This window comes from Atractosteus spatula, chromosome 3 (assembly GCF_055471065.1).
Source record: "Atractosteus spatula isolate fAtrSpa1 chromosome 3, fAtrSpa1.hap1, whole genome shotgun sequence".
Taxonomy (NCBI): Eukaryota; Metazoa; Chordata; class Actinopteri; order Semionotiformes; family Lepisosteidae; genus Atractosteus; species Atractosteus spatula.
The window spans coordinates 21,852,623-21,877,642 of record NC_142708.1 but is presented as its reverse complement, the minus strand read 5'-3'; the positions used below and the strand labels follow the sequence as shown (position 1 = coordinate 21,877,642).

General features: G+C 35.2%; 1 protein-coding gene across 3 annotated transcripts in view; it reads left to right on the top strand.

Moving 5' to 3' along the window:
• The window catches only part of sema6a (sema domain, transmembrane domain (TM), and cytoplasmic domain, (semaphorin) 6A), an 84,737-nt gene that overhangs the window by 39,804 nt on the left and 19,913 nt on the right, over positions 1-25,020 (top strand). For all 3 annotated transcript variants that reach the window (XM_088910818.1, XM_088910820.1, XM_088910819.1), the window contains exons 4-14: positions 7,374-7,434; positions 7,962-8,024; positions 9,134-9,235; positions 13,275-13,365; positions 16,230-16,349; positions 17,079-17,167; positions 18,495-18,712; positions 21,253-21,384; positions 22,220-22,375; positions 23,613-23,786; positions 24,638-24,778. In XM_088910818.1, the coding sequence (XP_088766944.1) occupies positions 7,374-7,434; positions 7,962-8,024; positions 9,134-9,235; positions 13,275-13,365; positions 16,230-16,349; positions 17,079-17,167; positions 18,495-18,712; positions 21,253-21,384; positions 22,220-22,375; positions 23,613-23,786; positions 24,638-24,778 (1,347 nt within the window). The remainder of the gene's footprint in view (positions 1-7,373; positions 7,435-7,961; positions 8,025-9,133; positions 9,236-13,274; positions 13,366-16,229; positions 16,350-17,078; positions 17,168-18,494; positions 18,713-21,252; positions 21,385-22,219; positions 22,376-23,612; positions 23,787-24,637; positions 24,779-25,020) is intronic.

The window sequence follows — 25,020 nt, the reverse complement described above, 5'->3', positions numbered from 1 at the left end:
ACAAATGAACATTTTCCTTGTGGAATGCCAATGTCCTGTTTTAACCCTAGCCTGTATCTAGGTGCTTTACGTGTTCGTTTCTGCATACCTCTAAGATACCACAGCCACTATAGTCTTAATAGCTGTTAAGTGTGAAATCCCTTTGAGACAGAAGCATAGATACAATCTTAAATTGAATTGATTCTAATTTGTAAAGTATTCCTAAAACAGCTCTTGTATCTTTCTGATGACAAATGGGGATAAAGTGGGCATAAGGATAGAGTAAGAGCAGGAGATATTTCATCCTTGTTTAACTAATTACTCAGCCCTTGGAGATGTTATTTCAGATGGTTACTCCTCATTCTTTTCCAGATGTGTTATGAAATAGAGTATGACAATTAAATATTTATATGCCACCCAACCAGTTTTGACTATGCAGAAATTAGACATACAGATGCCCATGCTTATTCTGTAACCATAAACAGCTGGTAAAGTCCGAAGGGGTTTTAATGTACTGTACATGGTGCTATTGTTTGTCTTAAGATCAGCATATGCAAGGACTTTTGCTTAAAGAAAGACAGCAAACATAATCAGAAAACGTCAAGCATTGTGTCTTCTTTTTTAAAGGCCTTTCCTTTTCTTCTTTTATAAATCAATTTTTCTTGATTTTCGTGTTTCCATTTATTTTGATGTTTATGGTGTGGTAGTTTTTCACATCATACAGACATGGTCTAGCAGCACACATTAACGACAAAAAACAAGTCCTCTGTGCTAAAGAAGAAACAAGTTGAGATTCAGTCCATGCTGAAAACTAAAAAGAGAATGAAATGTTGTTCCTTTTGTATTATGCATGCTAATGAAGCTCACCACTCTTAAGATATTCCATAGAAGCAAAGTCTTATAACTCCTAGTCATATTCTCTCCTAATTGGTCAAAGGCATAATGTTTCTAGAAGCTACGTCTACTCCAGGACATTTGTTTCTGGGAACACAAAAACAACCAGCATGCACTTTGAAATATTGTTTATGGAAGCTTGTTTCTTGTTTTATGCAAAGCAAGAATGTGCTTAAATACTGTGAGAATGGAATTGAGCAATCCTGGTATCAACAGCCTATTTCACTGACCTGCGATTGTCAATAACCATGCTTGAGCAAGACCCTTTAATCTTCCAGTAGGATTCCCTGTTTGGTATCCTCAGTTTATTGTTTGTCAGTTCAGCACATACAGACATTTCTTAAATCTGGTAGTAAGTGCATATTCCATGTTTAAAATATTAATAAAAATATATTGCCTAACTTTAAAATGCCACCAGAAGCAAATTGTTCAGTTGTAAATAAGCTTAAAAAGTCAATGTGATTGATTTCTTGTGAGTGTCTTTTTCACATTTATTAAATGTTAATGTATCCAAAAATAGATATTTAATATATTTTGATCTCTGAAACCCCTGAGAACCTACAGATAAGAACTTACAGAAAAGTTACAGATAAGGAGAGGTTCATCTAGCTTGTTTGGTTGCTAGTAGCTCACGGATCTGAGGACCTTTTCCACCCATTTCCTGCGAGAAGCCAGACTAGGGGCTTCAACATGGTTGGGTAACAAACATCAACACCCTTTTCCTGGAGAAAAACATGCAAGAGCTCCAGTTTCCTAATCTCCTTCACACGGAGCAGGAGTGTTTCAGTTACTGTGTTGAATCATGTGGATTCTGACACTGTTATTTGTCAATTACACCATGTTGCATTTAAGTTCCATAAAAAGCGATTCAATTTCTGTTTCCCACACAATGGTGCAGCTTTTTCTTTTTCCTCATCTTACAGTGCTTCAAACTTAAAACATGTTATAAAACCCCTGAGCATTTAATGCTTTTGGCAGTGTTGCTCTCTATATGCTAAATCTAAAGAGTCTAGAAAACATCTGTGCTTTTCAAATGTATAATTTAGACATGTGAGTTCAGTTTTGACTCCCTCCCTGCCTTTAACTGTAAGGTAGCACAGTAACCTTGTAGATGGCACAGGGTGGGTTATATAATTCATTATATTTCAGGTGGGTAGCTGCGTCAGCATGCGTAGGTTGCAAAGGAACAAGTAATAGGTTTATTCCATGCTGAAAAAAAGAAGAAAGAAAACACAACGTTTCGGCTGTGGAGTCTGAAGCATGACACACCTGAAGAAGGCTCCACGGCCAAAACGTTGTGTTTTCTTTCTTCTTTTTTTCAACATGGAATAAACCTATTACTTGTTCTAATTCATTATATTTACAAGCAGTGCTTATTAATAACTGCATTTCTCAATGCCTTTATGATGGCTCATACTGTCCGGTTATATCAAACCATGGTTCAGTGCTATAGCTAACATGTCTTATCAAGTGGCATGTCAAACTTTTCACAGGCAGAAATTGTGACACATTACACTTCTCCTGGCTTTAATACTGTTACTCAGTTCCCCCTTGTCAGTTGGTGAGCCAGGTCCCATGGCCTGGTTTTAACTTGACTTCAGCTCTGCGCTAGACTTATCCAGTGGTTCCTGGAAATTTTGGAGAAATACACTACAAAAGCAGATGTTGTCTAGTCACCAGATAGTCACAATCGGTGGTCTCTCTAAGAAGTAAAACTTCTCCTGGATACATTAAGATTATCTAAGAATAATTACTATCTCCCCGTCCATTTCTGATATGTCTGAATGGATCAGTATTTCATTGTTTTCATGGAAGGTGGTACAGTACTGCTACTGTACTAGTACTATAGTAGTCTAGCCAAGTACTGGTTGTGAACTCCACTGACGGAGTGTAGACTGTTCTGAATCCATCCCTGCAAAAGCATCCAGGTGAACTGATTTTAAGAGACAGCATCAGTCAAGGAGAGCATCACATATGTTTTACCCCATTTGTTATGTGTCAGTGCTATTGGCAATATGGTTTGAGAATAAACACGTTGCCTGAACCCGGGTGTCTATTATAGTGCAGTTCTACAAAACGTTTTTCAGATCCAAAAAACAGATTAATAAAAAAAACACATAATCTAACCTCCATTAAACTGTTACCTAGCTTTTGTTCATATTTTTTTTCAAATATCAGTTTGACTACTAACATTAAATCTGTTTTCCCTTTTAGGGAATTGAATTTAAAAATTGAATATGTGCAAATTGATTTTTTTTATAATAAACAAATGATTGTACATAGAATTGAAGTGTACTATAGAAGCCTAACATGGTGAAAAAGTTGTTTGCTCATTAAGAAAGTCTTTTGAAAATCGAAATCAAAACTTATCAAAAAATAAACATACTTATGACAATAGCAAAAAAGATATATTCATTCATGAAGAACACATCAGCAATTTGTTTGTCCATTCTTAACCTTACAGGGGAATTTTCAAACCTTTTCTTTCAAAGTAGGATTTTCTCCTAATAAGCTTTTTGGAAAAGTATGGAGATGCCATCAAAGTTAGTGGAAAAAGTGTGGAAAGCAAACTTAAAAATAACATTTCACATCTCTTGTCATCATTTTATGTTACCTAAAGGTGTGTTAGTGAACTTCAACTTAGAATAGAGGACCTATGCAGTTCATACAATTCATATCTATAAAACATTTTATGGATCAAAAGCACAGATTTTGCATGGCATAAATTAATAAATTGCATTCCTATATAATAAATGTAATAAATATATATAAAAAACAAATGATGAAAACAGTGTGAAATATTCACGTTTTGTACCTCCCTTTTTTGGTCCACTTTTTTACATGGAAAGAAAATCTGGACACCTGCACATAATTTAAAAATTAATTCTGTTAAATTCCTCATTTTCACAGACTTTCAGACAATTATCACTGTTTGACATTTAGGCATACATTCTTTTTTCTTTTTCTGAAGTAATTTGGACTTTCTCTTCAAAACTAAGTCTTCTCCTGTCAACAGGTCACAAATGAAATTCTCTGCCCACTTCGATTTTGAAATCTTAATGGAATCAATGGATCTCTAAAAAAATCCTTTGTATGTGCTGTTCCATCTCATGCAGCTATCAATATTGAAATATGATTTAATATTAATATTGAAATGTCACAATTCTCATTTTCCTTTAACACTGAAACTGAAAAACAACAAAGGGAATGGGGGGATGGGAGAGGAGAATTTTTCCAAACCCTTCTTTCTCTGTCTGAGGGGAGCTGCAGAAATCCAGGGCTTATCCTAATTAAACTTGTGCTCAGGCTGTCCCAGCTCTGGGGTTCAGTCATCACCTGCCAGTTCACCAGCAGGTTTCGCAGGATTATTTTGTACCCAGGGCATTGTCTGAATTTTTTTCCAGTGCTACAGTACACCATGGCAACCCAAACCAGTTTTCCTGATTGAAAATGGGAAATCGGAAATGTTGGGATTAAGGGACTATTTTCAATCATTCTGAAAACTGGACCATTTATTACTGCGCTAGAGGCTCATCAATTCAAATTATTGTGTCAAAATCAAATCCTGTTAAAACCTACTAATGAAGAGGATTACACTTTCTCAAGCTCTCTGTGCCAGATGTCAATGATTGATGGTTACCTTATTGTACAGGTTTTAAAATTCTAAATGGGAAATGACAATACTGGCAAACAAAATTATGTAAATTTATCTTCTGTAAATGCATCTTTTATATGATTTATCGTTTTTATATATAACATTCCCCCTTGTCTTCTGGAAGCCTCCTGAAAGAAAAGGATTACAATTACATCTGCTAGCTCTGGCCGGTGCCACATGAGAAATTTTTTTACAATACAATGCACAATAGTCTCCTGCTATGCATTCTTTATTTATGAAAAGTGAAGAAAGTAGCGGGGGTGGAGCAGACCTTTTGGAAGTTAATAGGTGCTTCGTGCATACTAATTAGGGTTCCATTTCTCAGATCACAGAGTAACTGTATGCTGTGGAAAGTGTCATGTGATAGACTGCGTAGCACAACTGCATGGACTTCAGAATTTCAGAGTTAAACAAAGTGTATGCTTCAGTACAAAAGACCTTCTGTTCACATAGTTTACATTGTGGCTACAAATTACGTTTTTCCTCACTCCTTCTTCTTTTTTCCCTTGCTGTTATTTTCAGAATTCAAAATACAGACATTAAAACTGCAGAAATCTTTGAGAGCCTTACAATAATACATTTTTACCTTGTTTTTTATTAGACTCTGAGCCAGAATGTGGTTTGCAGGATAATTGCATTACATTTAAGAATTACATTTAAGAATTTATTAACAACTTCACAGGACACCTTTATTTACTGAATGCTAAAGAAATTCATTTTTGAAGGTATGAACACAATGTAGAAACACTTTCTGGATAAAGCTGAGGCATTAAAGATAACAAATGCCATTTAACAACAAAGGTTTGAAGCTGATAGGTTGAATTGCCAGAACATTCCTATTTCCATTTGAAGGGTGATATTTGTGTGCAGTACTTTATGAAATATAAACACATTGTCAGGAATGAGTTTTTTTCAAAGATCATAAGTTTCTGCAAGCTCTGGTTTATTGACCAGATCTACTACATTTGTTATTGAAACATTCAATAAAATTACAATTCCAAAAGTGAATTTATTTGCAATAACAAATATTGTGAATTTAAGCCTACTTATGACAACAGCAATAAAGATATATTCATTCGTGAAGAACACATCAGCAATTGTTTGTCCATTCTTACCCTTACAGGGGAATTTTCAAACCTTTTCTTTCAAAGTAGGATTTTCTCCTAATAAGGTTTTTGGAAAAGTATGGAGATGCCATCAAAGTTAGTGGAAAAAGTGTGGAAAGCAAACTTTTAAATAACATTTCACATTTTTCACTTAAACATAATTTTACATTTAGGAATAGAATTTTGGATTGGGCCAAAACATTTAGGTAGTATTCTTGTGTGTTTATTTTTGTGATTTTTTACAAATAACGTTTCGTAAAAATATTTCTCTTCTATAACCTTAAATTCATTTTCTTGGTTTGTTTGGTTGGGGGGATAATGGAATTGACAGAGTGCTTCAGTCCAAAAATGTGATTCAACTGTTGTAAAAATAGTATAATAGTCTTTTTGTTACAAGACTCACAAGGAAGATAGGAAGTAAAACTGCAGAGAGGGAAACAAGTATTGACTTGCATGGGTATGACTAAAAGTGGAGACATTGTTTGTCTTACCTTATTTATATAGTGACAGCTTACAATAGTTTTCCCAGGATGTTTGTTAAAATGACACATCAACTGGTTCTTATCTACTTAGTAATTCTATAGAGACAGACTTATTTTGCATATTAATGAAACACTAGTTATATTATCTTTTATGGAGCCGAAGATGATACTGTTCTTAGTGCTGTGAATACAAGGGCCATGTGTTTAAAGCATCACATTTTCATTTAGAATTTTTCTTACTAGTGCTTAATGTAACATTTGCAGTCATATCTTAAGAGGGTATACTGTCCTTAAGTCTCCCATTCTTATTTATCCTTCAACAAAAATAGTTTTGCACTCAAGTTAAAAAAAATCTGTTTAAGCCCAATATGTGAAGACAGCAGGTTTCAGAACAGTCAGTAAATTTTAGAATCAAGTACAAGGCAAGCAGTTTGGAAAGACAGTATATAAAGTCCAGCATTAGTTATTGGATTTTCAAAAAGAAAAATGAACTTTCATAATCCAGCTGAGTCTTTTAACATTAGCAAGATATGTTTCAAATTTCTAGCAATTTATTGAAATTTAAGAAACCATTGGCTCTACAGTTTTCTCTCTTTTGTCAGAGGTTGAAATAGACCATTTGTCCATGTGCTTATAAATTTTGGCAAGAGAACTAAATTTGCTACAAAGGTAGTATGAGTTTATTGTATAATTAAACTGAGCCTCGGAGGGCATTAAGTAAGATGGTGTTGGATTAAAAACACACCTGCAATTAATTATAAACCTCTAAAACAATTTGGAGTTTTTGGCTTGAACTCTGTTTTTCCTCTCTTCAACTAAAGGCTTTCTTTTTTCACCTTTCTGCTGTGTTAAAAAAATTCTTGTGGTCAGTGAACATTTCTAAAATAAACTGAGCTTCTTTACGTTCCATAGTTTTTATGATAGTAAGAAACCTAAAATGTCAGGTTGAGCACAAAAGTGCAACATACTATATAAGAACTGTTAATGTAAACTTCCTAAGGCCGAACGCCATGCTTAACTGACCTGAACAGAATACGGTTAAAACTTCATGGTAAATTGCAGCCTTTGCACTGCACCTGTAAACCTCCTCAGAAAACAAAGCAGCCTTTGTTTGAAACAGCAGTACTGTTAGCCCCTGCTGTCTGCCTCCAAGTGAGAGAACTGATAGTTCTTTTACAGACTGCTTTTGTTTTCTGTATATACAACATTCGTTTTTTATTATGTTATTTTAATGTGTCCTTTTTTAAATCTTTCTAGGGATCATATTTATACAGTTGATATGGATACATCGCATACGGAGGAAATTTTTTTTAACAAAGTAAGTATGTTTTTCCCTTTAAACTGTTCCATGTACCACGATAGCTTACCTGGTGTGCACTAATTACCTGAATGGAGTGGAACTTGAGAAGGATCCGATGCCTCAGACAAGAAGAAAGAAATACCGTGACACCCCCTTTAGCACATGATACAATCTGGAATTGAATGCCTCTTTCGGCATACGTCATCTTCCTGTGTGCAGAGAAGAGAAAGCATTCACATGAACATACTAGTCTTCTTAACCTACCATGCCATTCATGATATTCAGTTAAAGAAGGATGTTTGTTCATTTTGATAAAGTTCACTTCCATCAGAAAAAGAACTTGAATATTTATCACAAAGTATGCTTACATAAATGGTCTGGTTCAGAAATCATTTTAAAAACAACTGTGCAAGATGGAATTTACCATAATCTTTTGGAAGTATTGTGCTCATTACTCTTGTTATCTCCAGAGAGTACTTACCTTGAAAATCAGCCACAGCAATATTTTTATCTCTGTCGATTTGCCTTTGCTTTGCTCTTTACAGAAATTGACATGGAAGTCTAGACAAGGCGATGTCGACACTTGTAGAATGAAGGGAAAGCACAAGGTATGCTGATTCATTTTGAGGATGGCTTTTAAAAAGGTCACATCTGTCTCTTGTTTTCAAAGCTTCTGTAATGTAACTAGTGTTTCCATGTGTTTACTCTTCACTTGTGTGGGTTCACTGATTGTCAAAGAGCATTGAATTGAACAGCGAGTTCTTTCTGTTGGAGGTACCACAGACTGTGAATTATTGAGGGAGTTCATGGCTATGTATCATATTATAAACTACAGTACCATTTTATTCTCATCATTAGACCGTATTGTGTAATTAGAAGACCTGAAAATGAGAACAAATATATATACTGAGTGGCATTAAAATCACAAGACAAGAGTATTGGCCCCCACAGCATATGTGCTAGTAGAGATTAATTCTACACTGAAAAGCAGGAAGAAGAAAAACCAACATTTCAGATATAGAGCCTTCTTGGAGTTAAAATAAAGTTAAATTGTGAATTTGGGGTATCATCAGTGTGATCAACCTCTCTTTTGGAAAAGGCCAATTCAAACAAATGTTTGTTTTTTTTATTAGAGAAGATTTTCAGTTAGACCAACAACCTTCTAATATCTATTAAGCAAGATAAAATGATCAACAGTGTCAAAAGACAATATCAGCATGTATTATGTTCATGCAGAAAACATTGGGTAAAAAGAGAATCCTCATCAGATCATTCACAACTCTGAGAAGAGCTTGTAACTGAACAGCAATTGTCTGTTCTAAAACTTTTGTTAAGAAAGGTCATTTATCTTTAAATAAGGTTCACACCTTCCACAACCTCTCAATGTAAAGATAAGAGAATGATTGAACTTTCTAGAACTTTTATTGTTACCCATTTTTCCAAGCATACCAATTAAAACAACGCATGATTCTGTGCTTTACTGTGATTGCAATGCATATACAAACATTAAGAAATTGTTATATTCACAGACCCAATTTGTTTTCAGTTATTAAAATTTGTTTTACATTCCATACTAAAAATATGTGTTGTGATATTAATAGTGATTTGTGGTTTTAGCTTCAGTTACAGGTATTCAGTGCCTACTTAAAACACATTTTCCATGAAGGCAATACAAGCATTCCATTGCTTATGGGAATTTTTCTTTGTTTTCTTCAAGGACGAATGTCATAATTTTATAAAAGTTCTTCTTCAACAAAACAATGATACCTTGTTTGTATGTGGAACAAATGCCTTCAACCCTGCATGCCGAACGTACAAGGTATGTTTCTTATTTTCTTTTCCAGTCTTGCAGCTAATGGTATACATTAATGGAGTTTATGATTAAAACAAATACTTGAAAATAAATAATTAAAATTAATAATTGAAAAGTAAAGATAATGGCAGATAAATCCATTTGTACATCATGTAGTAACATGTAATGATTTCAGATTCACCATATATCTTTTTTTCAATGGTGTTGATCTAAATTTGTTAATTATTCATCATCCGTATCCATATTCGACTGTACTCCTTACAAGAAGTTTTCCAAACTCATGGTTCAAGTCTGTTATCCAGTGCAGCCTTGAGTGCAGCTGTTATCCAGATTAGTAATGGAAAACTTCACAATGGATCACACACCATTATAAAAACCTGAGGTTACACAGCTACTTATTTCCTTGAAGGACACTCAAAGAAATCTCAATGTCTTGCACACTGTCCTCAAACAACTTAAGTTTAATTTTTTTTAGACCTTGCTATATGCACTCCATCCACTATGTAATACCTTTGGAATGTAACGGCAAGACCTGTTTATCTTTTAGTAAAATGAAAAAAGCAAAATGCAATGAAGTCTTGTTTTGTGAATCAAATGAATGCCAAGCTCACAGAATTTCTAGGACATCTGGATTTCTTATCTGTGACACTTTTACAGTGTAATACTTCATTTTAGATCCTGCTGGCCATTGTTATCTGTTATATTATTGTTATATTATTCAAATGTAATAGTTTCCTTGTTGGCTTAAATGGTCTTTTTCACTTTTCAAGTAATAATTCAAGTAACTCTGAATTTTACAAACATTTTAAAATCATAATCTTAATTTCTCATCTGTATGATATTCGTCGGGACTCTAATAATTGATCATTCCTTTAGCGCAGGCATTATGATAACAGTCTACATTTCTTTAGCGCTAGAGCACTTTCTCTTATCATTTAAAAATAAACCAAAATCCTTTCAAATCAATCCATTTGATTTAATGAAGCAATGGAAATAAAGGTCTATATTCGAATGATAAAGGACCTCTACAACTTATAAGAAAAACTGGAAATCTATGATTTTTTATCTGTCAAGTCATTCTTAAGTACTGAATGTTGTTAAATTCTAAGGATTGAAGATTAAAACAGACTAATATACTAACAATGTTATCCCTGTCAAATTGCTCATATGTGGTGTTGATGGAGATCAGGCACTTTCAGTTGTGTGTTCATATGTTCAGCTCCTGTGCCATAGAGGCTCCGGATGGAAAAAGTATCATATGACACTAGAGAGAAGGGGCGCTATGTACATGAAAGTCAGGCTGAACAGTTAGAAAACAGGGCTTGTGATGAAGTATTGTTTAACCAGCAAGTCCAAGCAGGCCTCTGAATACAGAGTATTGGAGTTCAAAAAGATTTAATTAATGACACAGAACAATCTTTAAATGCAGCCTAATTGTAATGGGGAGAAGCTCAGACCAATTGACAGCTCTGTTGGCAGTAGCCTCCTCAGCAGAAGATAACCCTTTTAATCCCGTTGGCTTACCCGCTGCTTAACTCTAGTGTCTGAAAGAAGGAGCTGCACGTGTGCACATCTACCTTGGCCGCAGTTTTCTTTTCCTCTTCCCTCGTGTGATTGGCCTGAATGGAGCTCTGTTTCAGGGGCTGGCACATTTCACATTAATCAGAGTCACTTGATAGGGGGAGTGAAAATCAGTACAAATGTTCTTGTCAGCAGCATCTAATCCCATCCATCCATCCCTAGCCCCATCTGCAGCCAGCTCCAATTCCTACCATAATATTTGTGTTTCCAGCTCTGCTTATCACAGTTAACGTTCCCAATAAACACCTTTCCAGTCTCATTGCCACTGACGGCCTCTCTTTTTTCTTATTCCTCCTTTGTTTTCTTCCTGATATTTTATTAGGATGAGTTAACCAGGACTCACTAATGGCTTTTACAGCTGCATTCCTACCTTGATATATTGCTAGTATTGATGATTTCACCTGTTGCTGCCCTGTGTTAGGGATTTAGTGCTGATCTTTGCAGGTCACGTGGGTACTTGCAGTACTTCTTTTTCACCATCTTTAATAACTGAGAAGGGCTGAAAAGGGACCTACCTACCTTTAATAGCTGAGAAATGCCTGAGACATGTCAAAGCAGTGGATATTGATTTTGTGGCACCTCAGATTCTGAGCCAAAACTAAGATTAAACTGGAATTACACAATTCATCATGACAGAGATTAGACTGGAATATCGTAATTTATTCTGACTGCGAGGCCAAGGAAGACAAATGTTTTCATATAGGTTCAAAGCATCACAGTGCTTTGGGGTTTTGCAGACAGCAAATTAGAACTTTGTGTTAGGAATGATAATTATTTTATAATAAATAATTATTTATTAAAGCACATCTATGTAGAACATTTCATTCAGAAGTATCCCAGACAGTACAAGAGGACCCAGTGAAGTACAGCATTCGCCTGGGTAATGCATGGCACTGATGCATCAGGAACCCAGTACACTTTAGCCAGCACAGCAAGGTTAACATCCCTGCTCTTTAATGATCAAGTCAGGGCCTCTGGATTAACATCTCATCCAAAGGACAGCACCTCCTACATTACCGAGTCTCTGTTCACAGTACATCGCCATTGATTTTGCTTGAAAATTCTTATCCAGAGGGAAGAGTGAAACATACTTGTCCACGAAAAGCACTTACAGCAACAACATGATTTTCCTTGGAGGTCTCACTTCCCAGTGCTGGCCAGGCCCAGCCTTGTTTAGATTGTGAGATCTGACGAGATGAGCTGACAAGGTGATAATGCAGCTGCAGTGTGGTAGTATTGGCCATCATATTTGACAAGAAAATGGAGTAAAGAAATCAAGAAAGATGATTTAAAGCATAAACCAAAGTGTTTTATTTGTTACACTGAGGGGTTGGCATCAAATATCTGCTGTCATTACATTCTCAGATTGATTGATGGAAAGTTTATTTTATTCTTTAGTTCTACAGCTAAGGATGTTCACTTGCATTGTAAAATGTAGTTGACTGAATTTATACACCTTTTATAAGGAAGTAGAGAATTCAGATTCATTTTACTGTATATCTGTTCAAATTAGGAATTTATTCGATGCGTATATATGTGTTAGGTTAGGCATTACAAAAACCTGGAACTCGATGGAAGTGTGTTGAATTTAATTAAAAAGAAAATGTATTTCTTTACTGGATAAAATCAGCTTACTGTTCTTTTTTGCCTGCTACGTGATCTATAGACCTCATATGTGTCCCATTTATTTGTCTGCCTCTTCTTTCGATTTCTCTCCACAAGGATAAATCAATGACTGTTTGCCAAAAACCACAGACCACAAAGTTCCTTGAACTGTTCTGAAACAGGTTTCAGTGACTTTCACCCAGTGAACGGGTGGAGAGAGAGCTGAAAAAGCTGCATTTTCTTCTTATCTGTAGATGTACTGGAACATCTTAAAATGCTTGAAAAAACGAGGAGTATGAAAAATGAGGAGTGTGAAACAGAATGTAAAAATAATTTAGATTGTTAAATTTAATTGCAGTTATCCTTCTTCAAGGTATACCAATTATCTTTTTACTCTCATTTGGCTTTTGAAAAAAGTTATGGTTTATGTGGTAATTAGTTGAAATTCGAGAAGTAGCTCCCAACAGAGCTCTTTAAGTGCTTTGAATTTTTTACACAGATTTTGTAAGTGTTTTTGTCTTCTTATGTTGGGCAGGTGATAGCTGGTTCCATTGAGATTTGAGCAAAAGGAGATGTCAAAAAAGTAGAGGATAATATTTTTATTTTGACCAGCCTCCCTTTTTCATCAGGAAGAGCTTGAAAGCCTGTAAACCTGCACAGAAAAGCTAAAATAGATCTCAGTCATTCTAAACAAAGTACCTAGTACTAGATAGAACACCTTATATGTAAATGATCAACTACTACAGGATAATGAATTTCTACCCACACACATTCATTCACTTACCAGTGTGTGTAATTAAATATGGTCAGGAGGCAGCCCTTCCAGAGATATTCTGAAATCCCTCTCCCTGATTTGCAGATGGATTCCCTGGACACCGTTGGAGAAGAGATCAGTGGAATGGCTCGATGCCCGTATGATGCGAAGCACGCAAATGTTGCTCTTTTCGCTGGTACGTTCATACACCAAAATGTAAAGATGTCTGTGTTGTACCCATGAAGAATACCATAGAAATGTGCTTTTGTCTTTGAAAATGGTGCTTTATTCAGAATTTTGTGTTTCCTTAATCGTGTACTTAGTCCTGTAAGAGGAATCAGTTTTCAAATAAGGAAAAAGAAAAGGTTATAGCTCTAGCATAGAATATAAATATTGCCTATATATTCTTTATTACAAAACAAAGGCAGTATATTGCACATAACTGTATATCATTATTATGAATACCATCTTGTCACTGTAAAATTAGGCAAATTTATGTATAAATGGAAAAAAAAACATTGGTATGTTATGTAATCAATGGTATGATACTCAAAAAAATTGCAACAATTAACCGTAATGTAGTACAATATAACATGATTTAGCAGTTTTACTGCAGTAATTTTAATTCCCCTGTCAAATTAAAATTTGAAATGATACATATTGCAGTCCTTGTAAAACAAAAATAAACATATTTGATGAAAAACTATGTAACAAAAACAACTCGCTTATCAACTGATTCTTTTTGGAAAAGTCCCTTCATAAATCTCAGTTTTGGTGTGACGTTATATGGAGAGACCATCATTTTTATGTGACTTATGTTATCCCTGTGCACATTTTTAAAAGATAAGGAGGCACATTCAAGGAGGTTGTAGACTTATATTGCTAAGATTCGCATGACAAGTTCTGCCAGAGATGGAAATCTTCTTGTCATGCTTCTCTAGATTTGGAAAACATCCCTGTTCCTTATTTAGTTTTTCAAAAGTTGTATGAATGCCATGGCCTCACAAATATTAATATTAATTAAATAATAATTATGTGCAATAGATCTTTTCATCCCAAGTGATGAAATAGGAGAGTGTCCACTTCAGTCACCACAGATGTGTCACACCACACCAACCTGCGTGATAAACAACAACCATTGTAATCATACAGAACAGCCTCACTATGTAGCAGATGATGTGATGAATGCCTTTACCAGATTAATGGAAGATTGAAGTTAATACCCCTAGTATTCCAAACTGCCATGAGATCATTATAGACCACATAGTCAGGACCTCTGTTTAATGTCTCATCCAAAGGACATGTCCTGTACAAAAGTGTCTACCATTTTAGGTAATTCGGCAAGCACTGAATGAATGAATTCATTCCCTCCACTCATTTACAGATTGCAGCCTTTCACACCACCCCCTGAAACTTGTCTTTCAAATTTCCATCTGTTTCACTTGCTAAGTTGTTGTTGCAGAGTCAGTCATTGGTAATTAGCAGTAGCGAGTTCATTTTGTTTCTTCTTTTCCATTTGTCATGTTTATAGTTTATAGTTATAGTTTGTCATGTTTATGTTTATTTTCCTTTTTTGGTGCGTTGCACCTGAAGAGCTAGCCAGATCACTGATGTATACTGTATACATTTTGAGAAATTCTAAATTTGTGTGCTAAAACACCGTAACACACCGTATCCCTTGAGTTGCACAGGCCTCAACAAGGCTTTAATCAGACTGTCAAAATGTATAATAAGATCATAGGTCTGTCATCCATGTCATGTTTATACATAATAATGTTGCCAGTCCCCAATGAATGCAGCTTCCAGTGATATCTGCCGTCCTCCAACACCTGACCAATGTGATCCAGATCCACACAATTCACATTCATAAAAAAAAAATCTTATTTACTTATTTAGTCTGGTCTATAATTAATCACATTATAAGAAATACGGATTTTAGGACTCAGACTAATACATTAGCAACTACAGTGGCTTGTGCCTGGGAGTCACATGTAAAGTTACTATGTGATCTGTAAACATAGTATGATTGTGTTCATTAGTCACTCATTTCATTGATGATCGATTGGCTGCTGAATTGTAAATCATTATCTACTGTACAGATAACAAACAAGGAAAATGGTAGTCGCAGGGCCAGCTTGTGTCTTCCTCACGTTGGAGCACAGGTTTCGCTTGGTGACATTTGTTGTACTATAGCTGTAGCCCACTAAGTAAGTTTAAATAAAAGTATTTCTGTGGTCTTGGTAACTGTATTTTTAAATGTTTTTTCTTTCAGTAGTTTATATTTTTCCTGTTGAGTTACATAACTTGTGTATATCACGTTTTTAGCCAAACAAGTAGTACTGTTTTCATCAGTTGTAAATATAGTAACTACTGATGCCTGGAAAGGTCATGCAATATCTTTTCTGAACAGTCCATTTCAAAATGATTTCTTGTTTAAGAAATGCACTCAGTATATACAATTTAGCCTTTATTAATGTTGTATTTCTTTCACAGTGATTTCTTGTTACATTGCCACATGCCCATTTTATATTATTGAATTAATGAGGAGAATATAAAATATTTCAGGGCCTATGAACAAAGAAGCATTTCTGGAGGTCTCAACTTAATTACATAAATGCAATGTGGACATCTCAGTGGAAAATTAGACATAAGAATATTCAGCGATTGCCTCACATTAAGGACAAGACAATAAAAAAACTGCAGTGTGAAATAACTTTTTAGGATGATGTGTAGCTTGTCCAGTTTGTTTTACTGTTAGATTCTCTAATTCATCCCCATTGATATAAATTGCTAACTTAATTATTATCCTCTTTTTTCCATTTTTCTGTGGCAGGGTAAACATTTCAGGGCTACCCCTTAATTTCTGACAGAGTTGTAAATCTCTGTGTAATTTAAAAATCCAAACCATTTAGTCTTTCATTGCCTCTCCAATTATGCAGTTAAAATTTCCAGTCCAGTGTTCCAGCATGTATTGAAATGATTTCAGTCATCCAGCTTATTTTCTTTGTGTGTATGACTGATGTGGGAAAATGAGTGCTGGTCTCTTTCTTTTCTCTCCAGATGGGAAGCTTTACTCTGCCACGGTAACGGATTTCCTAGCGATCGATGCTGTCATTTATCGCAGCCTTGGAGACAGTCCAACCCTGCGAACAGTCAAACATGACTCAAAATGGCTGAAAGGTGAGTAAACTGATGTGTACATCAGACAATTCTTAAAATGTTGATGGAAACACAATGCGTCTGAATGCAGGGTCAGGTCACAGACAGAGTTGTGGGATTTGGCAGAAGGAAATGGGTTCTTTGGTTCTGGAGGCAGGTTTGAGCTATGCATGTAAGAACAGTTGTTGTGCTAAATGCTTCAGATAGCAGCTTCACTGTCCTCCTTGCCTGACCGTTGATTTAATGAGTTATGTTTAAGACAGCTAAGCTCTGCCTATGCCTGATTTTGCTTTTAAGCTAGCCAGTTGTTAAGCACTGAGGAAATAAGGAAACTGCATTTTCAGATGTAAATCAGATGTGTTTTAAATGTTGGCTACAAAGCTTTATAGTCCCCCCTTCATCAGCTGAAATTAGGCTAACATTCCTGACATCTTGACAAGTCAAGCAAAACATTTTTGTTGTTTATGAAATGCACACAAGCTATATAATTTAGCCTTCTTCCTTCTGAGCCAAGCCACAGTTTTGGCATTAGTATTTATTTGGAAATACTGTAACCAGTGTTTTAAAGTCAAATGTATTTCATTTCTACTGTGTAGTTAGAAGCTTCTGTAATTAAAATAACATGGTGGCTGCAATTAAAGTTACATAGGATAGGTCTCATCAATATCCCATATTTGGCTCATTTTTTGCTGTTTGATTCTTTTTGTTAGAAATTGCCCTGTAATAATCCTTCTTTTTCTTTTTTTTCAGAGCCATACTTTGTACAGGCAGTGGATTATGGTGACTACATCTACTTCTTCTTTCGTGAAATTGCAGTGGAGTACAACAGCATGGGGAAGGTAAGTCTGGGCTAGAGAACGTGGAAGCTACAACAGACGTTGCCTCACACTGCAGCAGAATATTGGTGTAAAACAGTTTCTGAAAACACTCTGGCTTCCTTGATAAGACCAGAAACCGGATAAAACATTGGCACATAAATGAGGTGGTTGTATTGAGTGCCTTGTTGTTTTTTGCAGGAAGAACATAAACTTTACTAAAATATATTAAACTAAATAGTCCATTCTATGTACTGATGTAAACAGAAATGTTGCAGTTTTAAAAGTGATTAAAAAAGAATGATAATAGTTACTGTTTAAATACATTAGGAATATATTTTTAATATACAGGACATTCGCATACACATATCAATCACCTCAATCACTGAATGATTTGTTCAAGTTTCTTTATGAATGTTTCTAAAGGATCAAAGGAATAATGACTTTCTGAATATTTTATGCATTAAAATGGTTTGACCATTTTTGAAAGACTAAACCCATCTTGCTGCTATTGCTGCATCAATTCCTACATAGAGAGAATTCTATATGTAAAGATATTTGTATAGGAAAGAGAAAATGTGACCTCTTGCAAATTATGTACTTCTTCCATAACATAAAACCCATTTGCTAGGGAATACTATTTCCCCTCACACCCTTTGGCACATTTAATTGAACTACAATTTCAATATTTAGGATGAAAACAGGAAATAGTTACTAGAAAAAACAATTTATGCAAATTCACTATTCTGTTTTCATATTGAAAAAATCAGTAGAGGGCATAAAATTTTACTTCTAAAATGAGGAAACAGCAACACAGAAATTTAGTTTTTTGTTGTCTGTGAAAACAGTATTTAGGACATTAATTCCAGGTGAGCAGACTGATTACAATTGTGTATTGAAATTTCTAAGCTACAGTTCCTAATTAGTCAAGATAAGAAGGTTAGAAAGGTTAGAAAGGCAAATCTAAGTAACCTTTGCACATATGAGTTTCTGAATATCTACTGTCATAAAAACTCCTGAAGGATTTCTGATATTATTATAAATGTCAGAACCAAAAGGTCTAAAAATTATCTGTTTTAGGTTGCTGCATGCAAGAGATAAAAAAGAATCTTTCCAGCTTTTCATTTACTGAATTCTGAATCTATTCCCACATGTTTAAGTGTCCTTTTGGTAAACGGAGACTTGAGTGTATCACATTATTCTCGAGCTGGAATAGCACGGTGGGTGGATAGAAAGAAATATTCAACATACCAGATAATTTCTGTTCTTTTTTTTTCAATTGTCCTGGCAAAACCCACTGTGGAGATGATTGGAGAAACGCAGTTTTCTGACCCACAAACTTTTTGCTCAGGTTGTTTTTCCCAGGGTGGCACGAGTGTGCAAGAATGACAGAGGAGGGTCTCAGAGGGTGCTGGAGAAGCAGTGGACTTCATTTCTCAAAGCTCGTCTCAACTGCTCGGTCCCTGGGGATTCCCATTTCTATTTCAACATCCTCCAAGCTGTGACTAACGTAATCCAGATAAACGGCCGTGATGTAGTCATGGCAACATTTTCAACACCCTACAACAGGTATTACTTTTTGTTGTTGTTGTCTAGTCTAGTGGATTGAAAATATTTTCTTTTCACTCTGTGAAACCTTGTCTTTTATGTCTTACTTAATGTATTCAAATTCTTTGTAATAATTTAACCCACCTAATAATAGTGCAAAATACTGGCTGACAGAACTACACTGCAAATACTTATCGGTATGAAGTTCTTTTACTCACCGTTAGTGCTAAATAGTGTATCCCTATTTGACGTCTTTTACAGCTTTTTACTTATGACACTGGGGAAGTATTCAATATCCTTCTGAAAATATCCTCCATACTTCTATGGAGGTACTTTGAGAGCCTTCAAATAGATCGGTTACCTGGCACCTAAAACTTCCATGAGTTCCATTACATTTAAATAGAGTTCAGGACAGACAATATTCAATTCAATTTATTTTTATATAGCGCTTTTCACAACAGGGTTGCCCCAAGGCACTTAACAAAGCTGTGTGACAATACTTGACATGACAATAGAAATAACCAGCCCAGTACTTGGATTTATTTCTTATATTAAAATTTGTTGTTGACGTGCTTCACAATGCTATCACAACCAATTGTGAATTTGTATCCAATATGCTAGAGAACGACAGACACTCTTTTCAGTGAGGTGCAAGGTCTCCTCTACACAATGAGTTTAAGCAGGCATCACGGTAGAACCATTCATATGTTAGCACACCAGAGACAATGCAGCCCCAGGACAGCAGTTCTGTGCCGGTTGGAAAAACACCAACACTGCAAAGAAGGGGCAGGCATCACTTGGAGCCAAAAGAGCCCCAGTCAACTAATTCTAACCTTCCTTCAGCAGTGCTCAGGTAATTCTGTGCTACCTTTTAGGGAATCACTCATAGTCAAATACTGATGTAACCAACATATGGATGGTTGAACTCCAGTTGTGCTCAGGTGTACACCTTTGCTGGTTGAGTACAGATGCTCCTTGGAATACTGCAGACTGTTAGCCATCGTCATTTCTGTATGTTAGTTTATTACATGTGCTAGTTTTTAGTAACATTTCTTGGTATCCCTTCTTCCCTGCTTCTAGTATCATTGTACAGTTCTTTTGCTCTCTGAGGTTACCAAGTTGAACTGCAGGGCTTTTGTTATTAGACAAGAGATTTCTTGAACTCTTAAACAACTTGTATTTCTGCTATAACAAATACTTTAGTTTGGATAGAGTTCTGTTTTTGCTTGTTTAATGGCACCACTCAAAAATGGATTGGTCTGTAAATGTTTCTGCCAAAGTTGTATTGCTTTTTCCTTGTTTATTTCACTTTTTCAGGTTTGTCTACTACTCTTTAGTCATGGCTGTAATTATAATAAATAATTACCTTGAATGCCTTACAGAATGCCTAAAAATTAAGAGGATAGACAGACTTTCAATAATGTTTGTTAGATTTGTTAGAGGGTAGATTTGGCTGTCTTCCTATTACATGCCCATTATTACAGTTTTAGTTTTAAATTTGTATTTTTTTTACTTTCTTTTTTTTAATGTAATGTATGATTCTGACATTTATCATGTTGCATGTTTTTTTTATCGTCAGTTAAAGTAAGAAGGAAAATATTTTATTTTTTATTGTATTTAAACAATTTTTGTTCCGTAACTGTAAAATTACCCATGAAAAATATTTGGATTAAATGCTAATTATTACTATAAGGAACAGTGCACAAAGTGATCACATAACTGAAATGCCCTGGCTTGATTTTAATCCTCAAAATCCACATTAAAAAACATTTAAATGTTTCTTAAAATACATGGATACTTACATTATCTTAATGTATTCCATTATATAAATTGTGTGTGGAAGCAGTTCAAGCTTAAAATTATAAACTATCTTTATTTGTTTGCTGCTTATTGCATCAAATTATAGATATGGAAGACTTTGGGCCTGTCACCTAGTTCCATCGTTCTTTGTTCTGTTTTGAGCTGCATTACTAGTCTGATAATGACATAAAAGTGGCTTCCTATGAAGCACTGACTTGCAGAATGAATGAATATCCTAGCAAGCACAATGACTCTGTTTCATGAATTTTAAAATTTAACTATTTGCACGGTTAATTAAGAAATGCAATCATAAGAATAACATCTGTCTAACAACTTATTCAGCACTAGGACATAAACTTTTGATTAGGTCATGTATTTTAACTAGTGGGAGGAAAGAGAAAAGGCTTTCTTTCAAATTGCTTTATGTTTCAGTTGGATAGAACAGCCATAAAATTGGAAAAAAACAGTCATTATCTTGACAGAGTGCCTATACATTTAGTGCCTTGCTTTCTGTTCTTGACATATCTAATGCTCCCTGATTTGTGTTATTTACAACTTGCATTATGAGGTTAATAGAATAAGTTCTCTGTAGCTGCCACAATTCTGCCCTTTGTCTACAACCATAGTGACTGCCATGAATCTAATGTTGCTTAAAGTTACCCTTGAAAAAAAAGAGTTGAATTTAGCATATGATTCAGAGAAATGTTATGCATAGCGCTCATTTTAGTAAGAAATATGTCTTGTGCAATGTCGAATTGCAGCATCCCCGGTTCTGCAGTGTGTGCCTACGATATGGCAGATGTTGCCAATGCTTTTACTGGAAGATTCAAAGAACAGAAGTCCCCTGACTCCACTTGGACTCCCGTCCCTGATGAGAGAGTGCCCAAACCGAGGTAAACATCTCGTTTCCCAGTTCCAGCAGTCAGCGGAGAGAAGAAAAAAATAATTCCCTCTGAATAAACGAAGAACGCAATTCTAAAAATCAATTCACAGATGGCTTAGTGATTCTCTTATTGCACTACCCAGATATACTTTTGTTCTAATGTGTATCTAATTAATTCACTTCCTTGGACCTTTTGTGTCTTAAAAATAGCTTTAACAGAAAGATCTTTACAGGATAATTGCTACTATGCGCATTCCATATGGCTTACACTGTTGTTAAGAGATAGAGCAGCAGGATATTTTATAGATGAATAACATAAAATCATTCCTAGCATCTTGTAAAGTCAGGTGTGATATAAAATCTGAGAATAAACAAAAAGGAGAATTCTCAGAAGGTCTAAGGAATGTTCATTCTTTTCTTGACCTTTTAAAAAAATATTTTTATTTAAAACTACAAAATAAATATTATTAATCATTAGCACTTAATTTTATGATTGCAACAATGAACTCTGTCTTAGAGAAGACAAAATTTAAGCAAAGATTTGAATTTTACTGTACATTTAAAAATGAAACTGTTTTCTGTTATAGACAACTTAGAATACTGGTGTATGGCCAAATGTATTTCCCATTCAAGGGGGAAATTGCGTTCAAGTTCCCGTAAAGAAAAAAAATCATACACATACAAAGGATTTCCTGTTCCTTCTTTAAAAAAATAAACTGATTTCCTTTTGTTTTCAAGCTTGATGGCATTTGTGTTCATAACTCACCATGTTTACTAAGCAGATCATTGAGAACTCTGCCTGTTTTGTCTCCTCAACAATTACTCTTTTTGTCCCCATCAAACAGGCCGGGTAGTTGTGCTGGGTCAGCATCAGTTGAGAAATACAAAACGTCCAATGAATTTCCCGATGATACCTTAAATTTCATTAAAATGCACCCGCTAATGGATGAAGCAGTGTCATCCATTGCAAACAGACCATGGTTCTTGAAGACAATGGTTCGGTGAGTAGGAGTTTCTGCAGTAGTTGTCAGGTTGCTTGAGTATGTATACATATATGTATAATAATTTGAATTAAGTATACAATCCAATATAAGTTCATCTGAATTATTACTAGTACAGTAGGAACTAAGCTTTTATAATCTATAAATGAATTAAAGTGCAAAACTCTCTTACAGCTTCTGAAAGATGCCAGGTAGCACATTGATATTCCGGATCACATATCAGAAAACATGTTCTATGTAGGAAACCTTGATTTATAAACAAATATCCTAGAGCATGAAAAGCTGTATGTAGGTTTGGCACTTGGTGATTCTTCTTCTTCTTATAATCAGAATTTGCTTAGCAATTAGCTAATTACAATAACACAGTGGTTTTAATCAAGGTAAATGCATACAATTTGTAAATTCCTAAAATGTCCACCTCATATTTACGTGGCTCATGCTGAAAAAGTGTTTTCTTCACAATGTGCAAGAAAACAATTAGTTTTGGTTCTAAAAAATAAATTGTTTTACAACAATACTATATTTGTGTAAACCTAACAAAATATATCTATAGTACATGCCTGGACAAAGGAGACATAAATATTTATGATACTATTGAATTGTTGGTAAATTAATTCGCTTGGAGATAGAAAAAGGAGTGCAAATATGGTAAATATGGCAAATATCTTCAGTAAATGCTTTAGCAAATAATATACAAATGCATAGCTTTCACACGAAATGGAGGTATATACAGTTACGGACTGGAGAGGATAGTCGAATCTATTGGCAAGGCTATGAATGGGGATTTTTATTCAACTATTAAGGAATCCATACGGTTTTGCCGAGGCAAACAGAAAATAAGGGACTTAATTTACCTGAAGATCACATCTACTGTACCAATTGAACTCAGTTACTTCTGGTAGTATCAGTACACCCTATTTAATGCAAGTTTCCAGCTTATAAATGTTATCAGCTATGAAACTGTTTATAGAAGCATTTCTGATTGAAGGTTGCAACACTAGGAGGACAGGAGATTTAGAGGCCACAATTCAAACTTCAGCTAGGTGGAAGCCTGAAGTCTAAGTGAGAAGCCTAAGGTCTAGGAAGTATAGCAAACCTTACCATTTGTTACAGATTGTACACATTTCCATACCAAAGAGCTGATCAGCAGTCTAAATCCTTTCAAATGTACTATCCTCTTGGACAAATGACAATGAAACCAGTCTGAAACAATGAAACCTGCTTTGTCTCTTTATAGATACAGACTGACCCGCATTGCTGTGGATAATGCTGCAGGACCTTATCAGAATCACACCGTCGTTTTCCTTGGATCAGAGAAGGGGATCATTTTAAAATTCCTGGCCAAAATGAGCAGTGGTTTCTTAAATGACAGTCTTTTCCTGGAGGAGCTGAATGTCTACAACCCAGAAAAGTGTGTATCTCATTAGGTCCCTGGTCAGAGTCATCCAAGGAGATGGCTTGTCTTTCATTTAAATAATTTTATCAAGTTTCATTGCAATACAGTGGTTAGTAAATTAGAGAGTTCATGGAACTTATATTCTGTAGTTCCTCCACATATACCCTGCTTATAGTTAATAGACGATTAGTCAAGAAAAAAGACATTGAAACTGTGTTGGCCTTTCAAGGCAACTTAGACATTCCTTTTAATGTCCTCTTGAAGATAGCTATACTTACAAATGCAGAACAGATTTATTTGAAATGAAAAGCAAATGTCGTCTTGGTAGGTTTTGCATTTACAACTTTAATGATTTAAATATAAGTGCAGGGAAGGTTTTTACTTTTACTTTGAACTGATTGAGGTCATTTAAAAGATGCATTTTGTCGCACAGTGCAAGGCTTTTAGTAATGGTAGAGTGTGCTGAAGGACAAGCCAGCTCTTTCTTGTTTTACCAGCAAAAAATGCCTTGGCTGTAAGTCATATGGTTTAGCGGTTAGTGTAAAAGTGACTCTGCAAGGGAGGAATCACTGGGGTGAGTGCTGACTTTGTATTACAGAGCCTAGATGTAAGCTCTAATTGAGGACTGTGATGTAGATTGACTTCCCTCTTTTCTAGATAAATTACCCTAAGATCAAAGTTAGTCTCTCAGCCTTCAAGCTCTTGTGTCCAAGTGTTTCTTAGCTCTTTGTAGCCTGGCGTAAGGTCTGAAATTAAGGTTGACAAGCAGAGGCACTATAACATTTATCTTTAAACTACTGCTGCTTTAAACTGAAACTAAGGTAATTGTCCAGCCTTACCATGCACATGTCTTTTGTTTTTGCCAGATGCAGCATTGATGGTGTGGAGGACAAGAGAATTGTTGGTATGCAGTTAGACAAAAAAGGGAGTTCCCTTTATGTGGCTTTCACATCTTGTGTCGTAAAAGTGCCACTGTCAAGATGTGAACGTCATGGCAAATGCAAGAAGTAAGTTTTTTTTGCCTGTTATTCTATAATTGAACAAACACACGCATGTATGTATGCAGTTCATATGTATATTGTTTTAAATCTTCCAAATCCTCTTACTGACTAGTGTAGTTCATTTTGTGAGATTGTCTTATGTGCATTGGTTTTGAAAAGCTATGATAAGCCCTGTCTTAAAGGACACTGCAAGAAAAGAGTTGTTGAATTGGAGGTTTTTATTGATTTTAATGCATCTTTTAAAATCT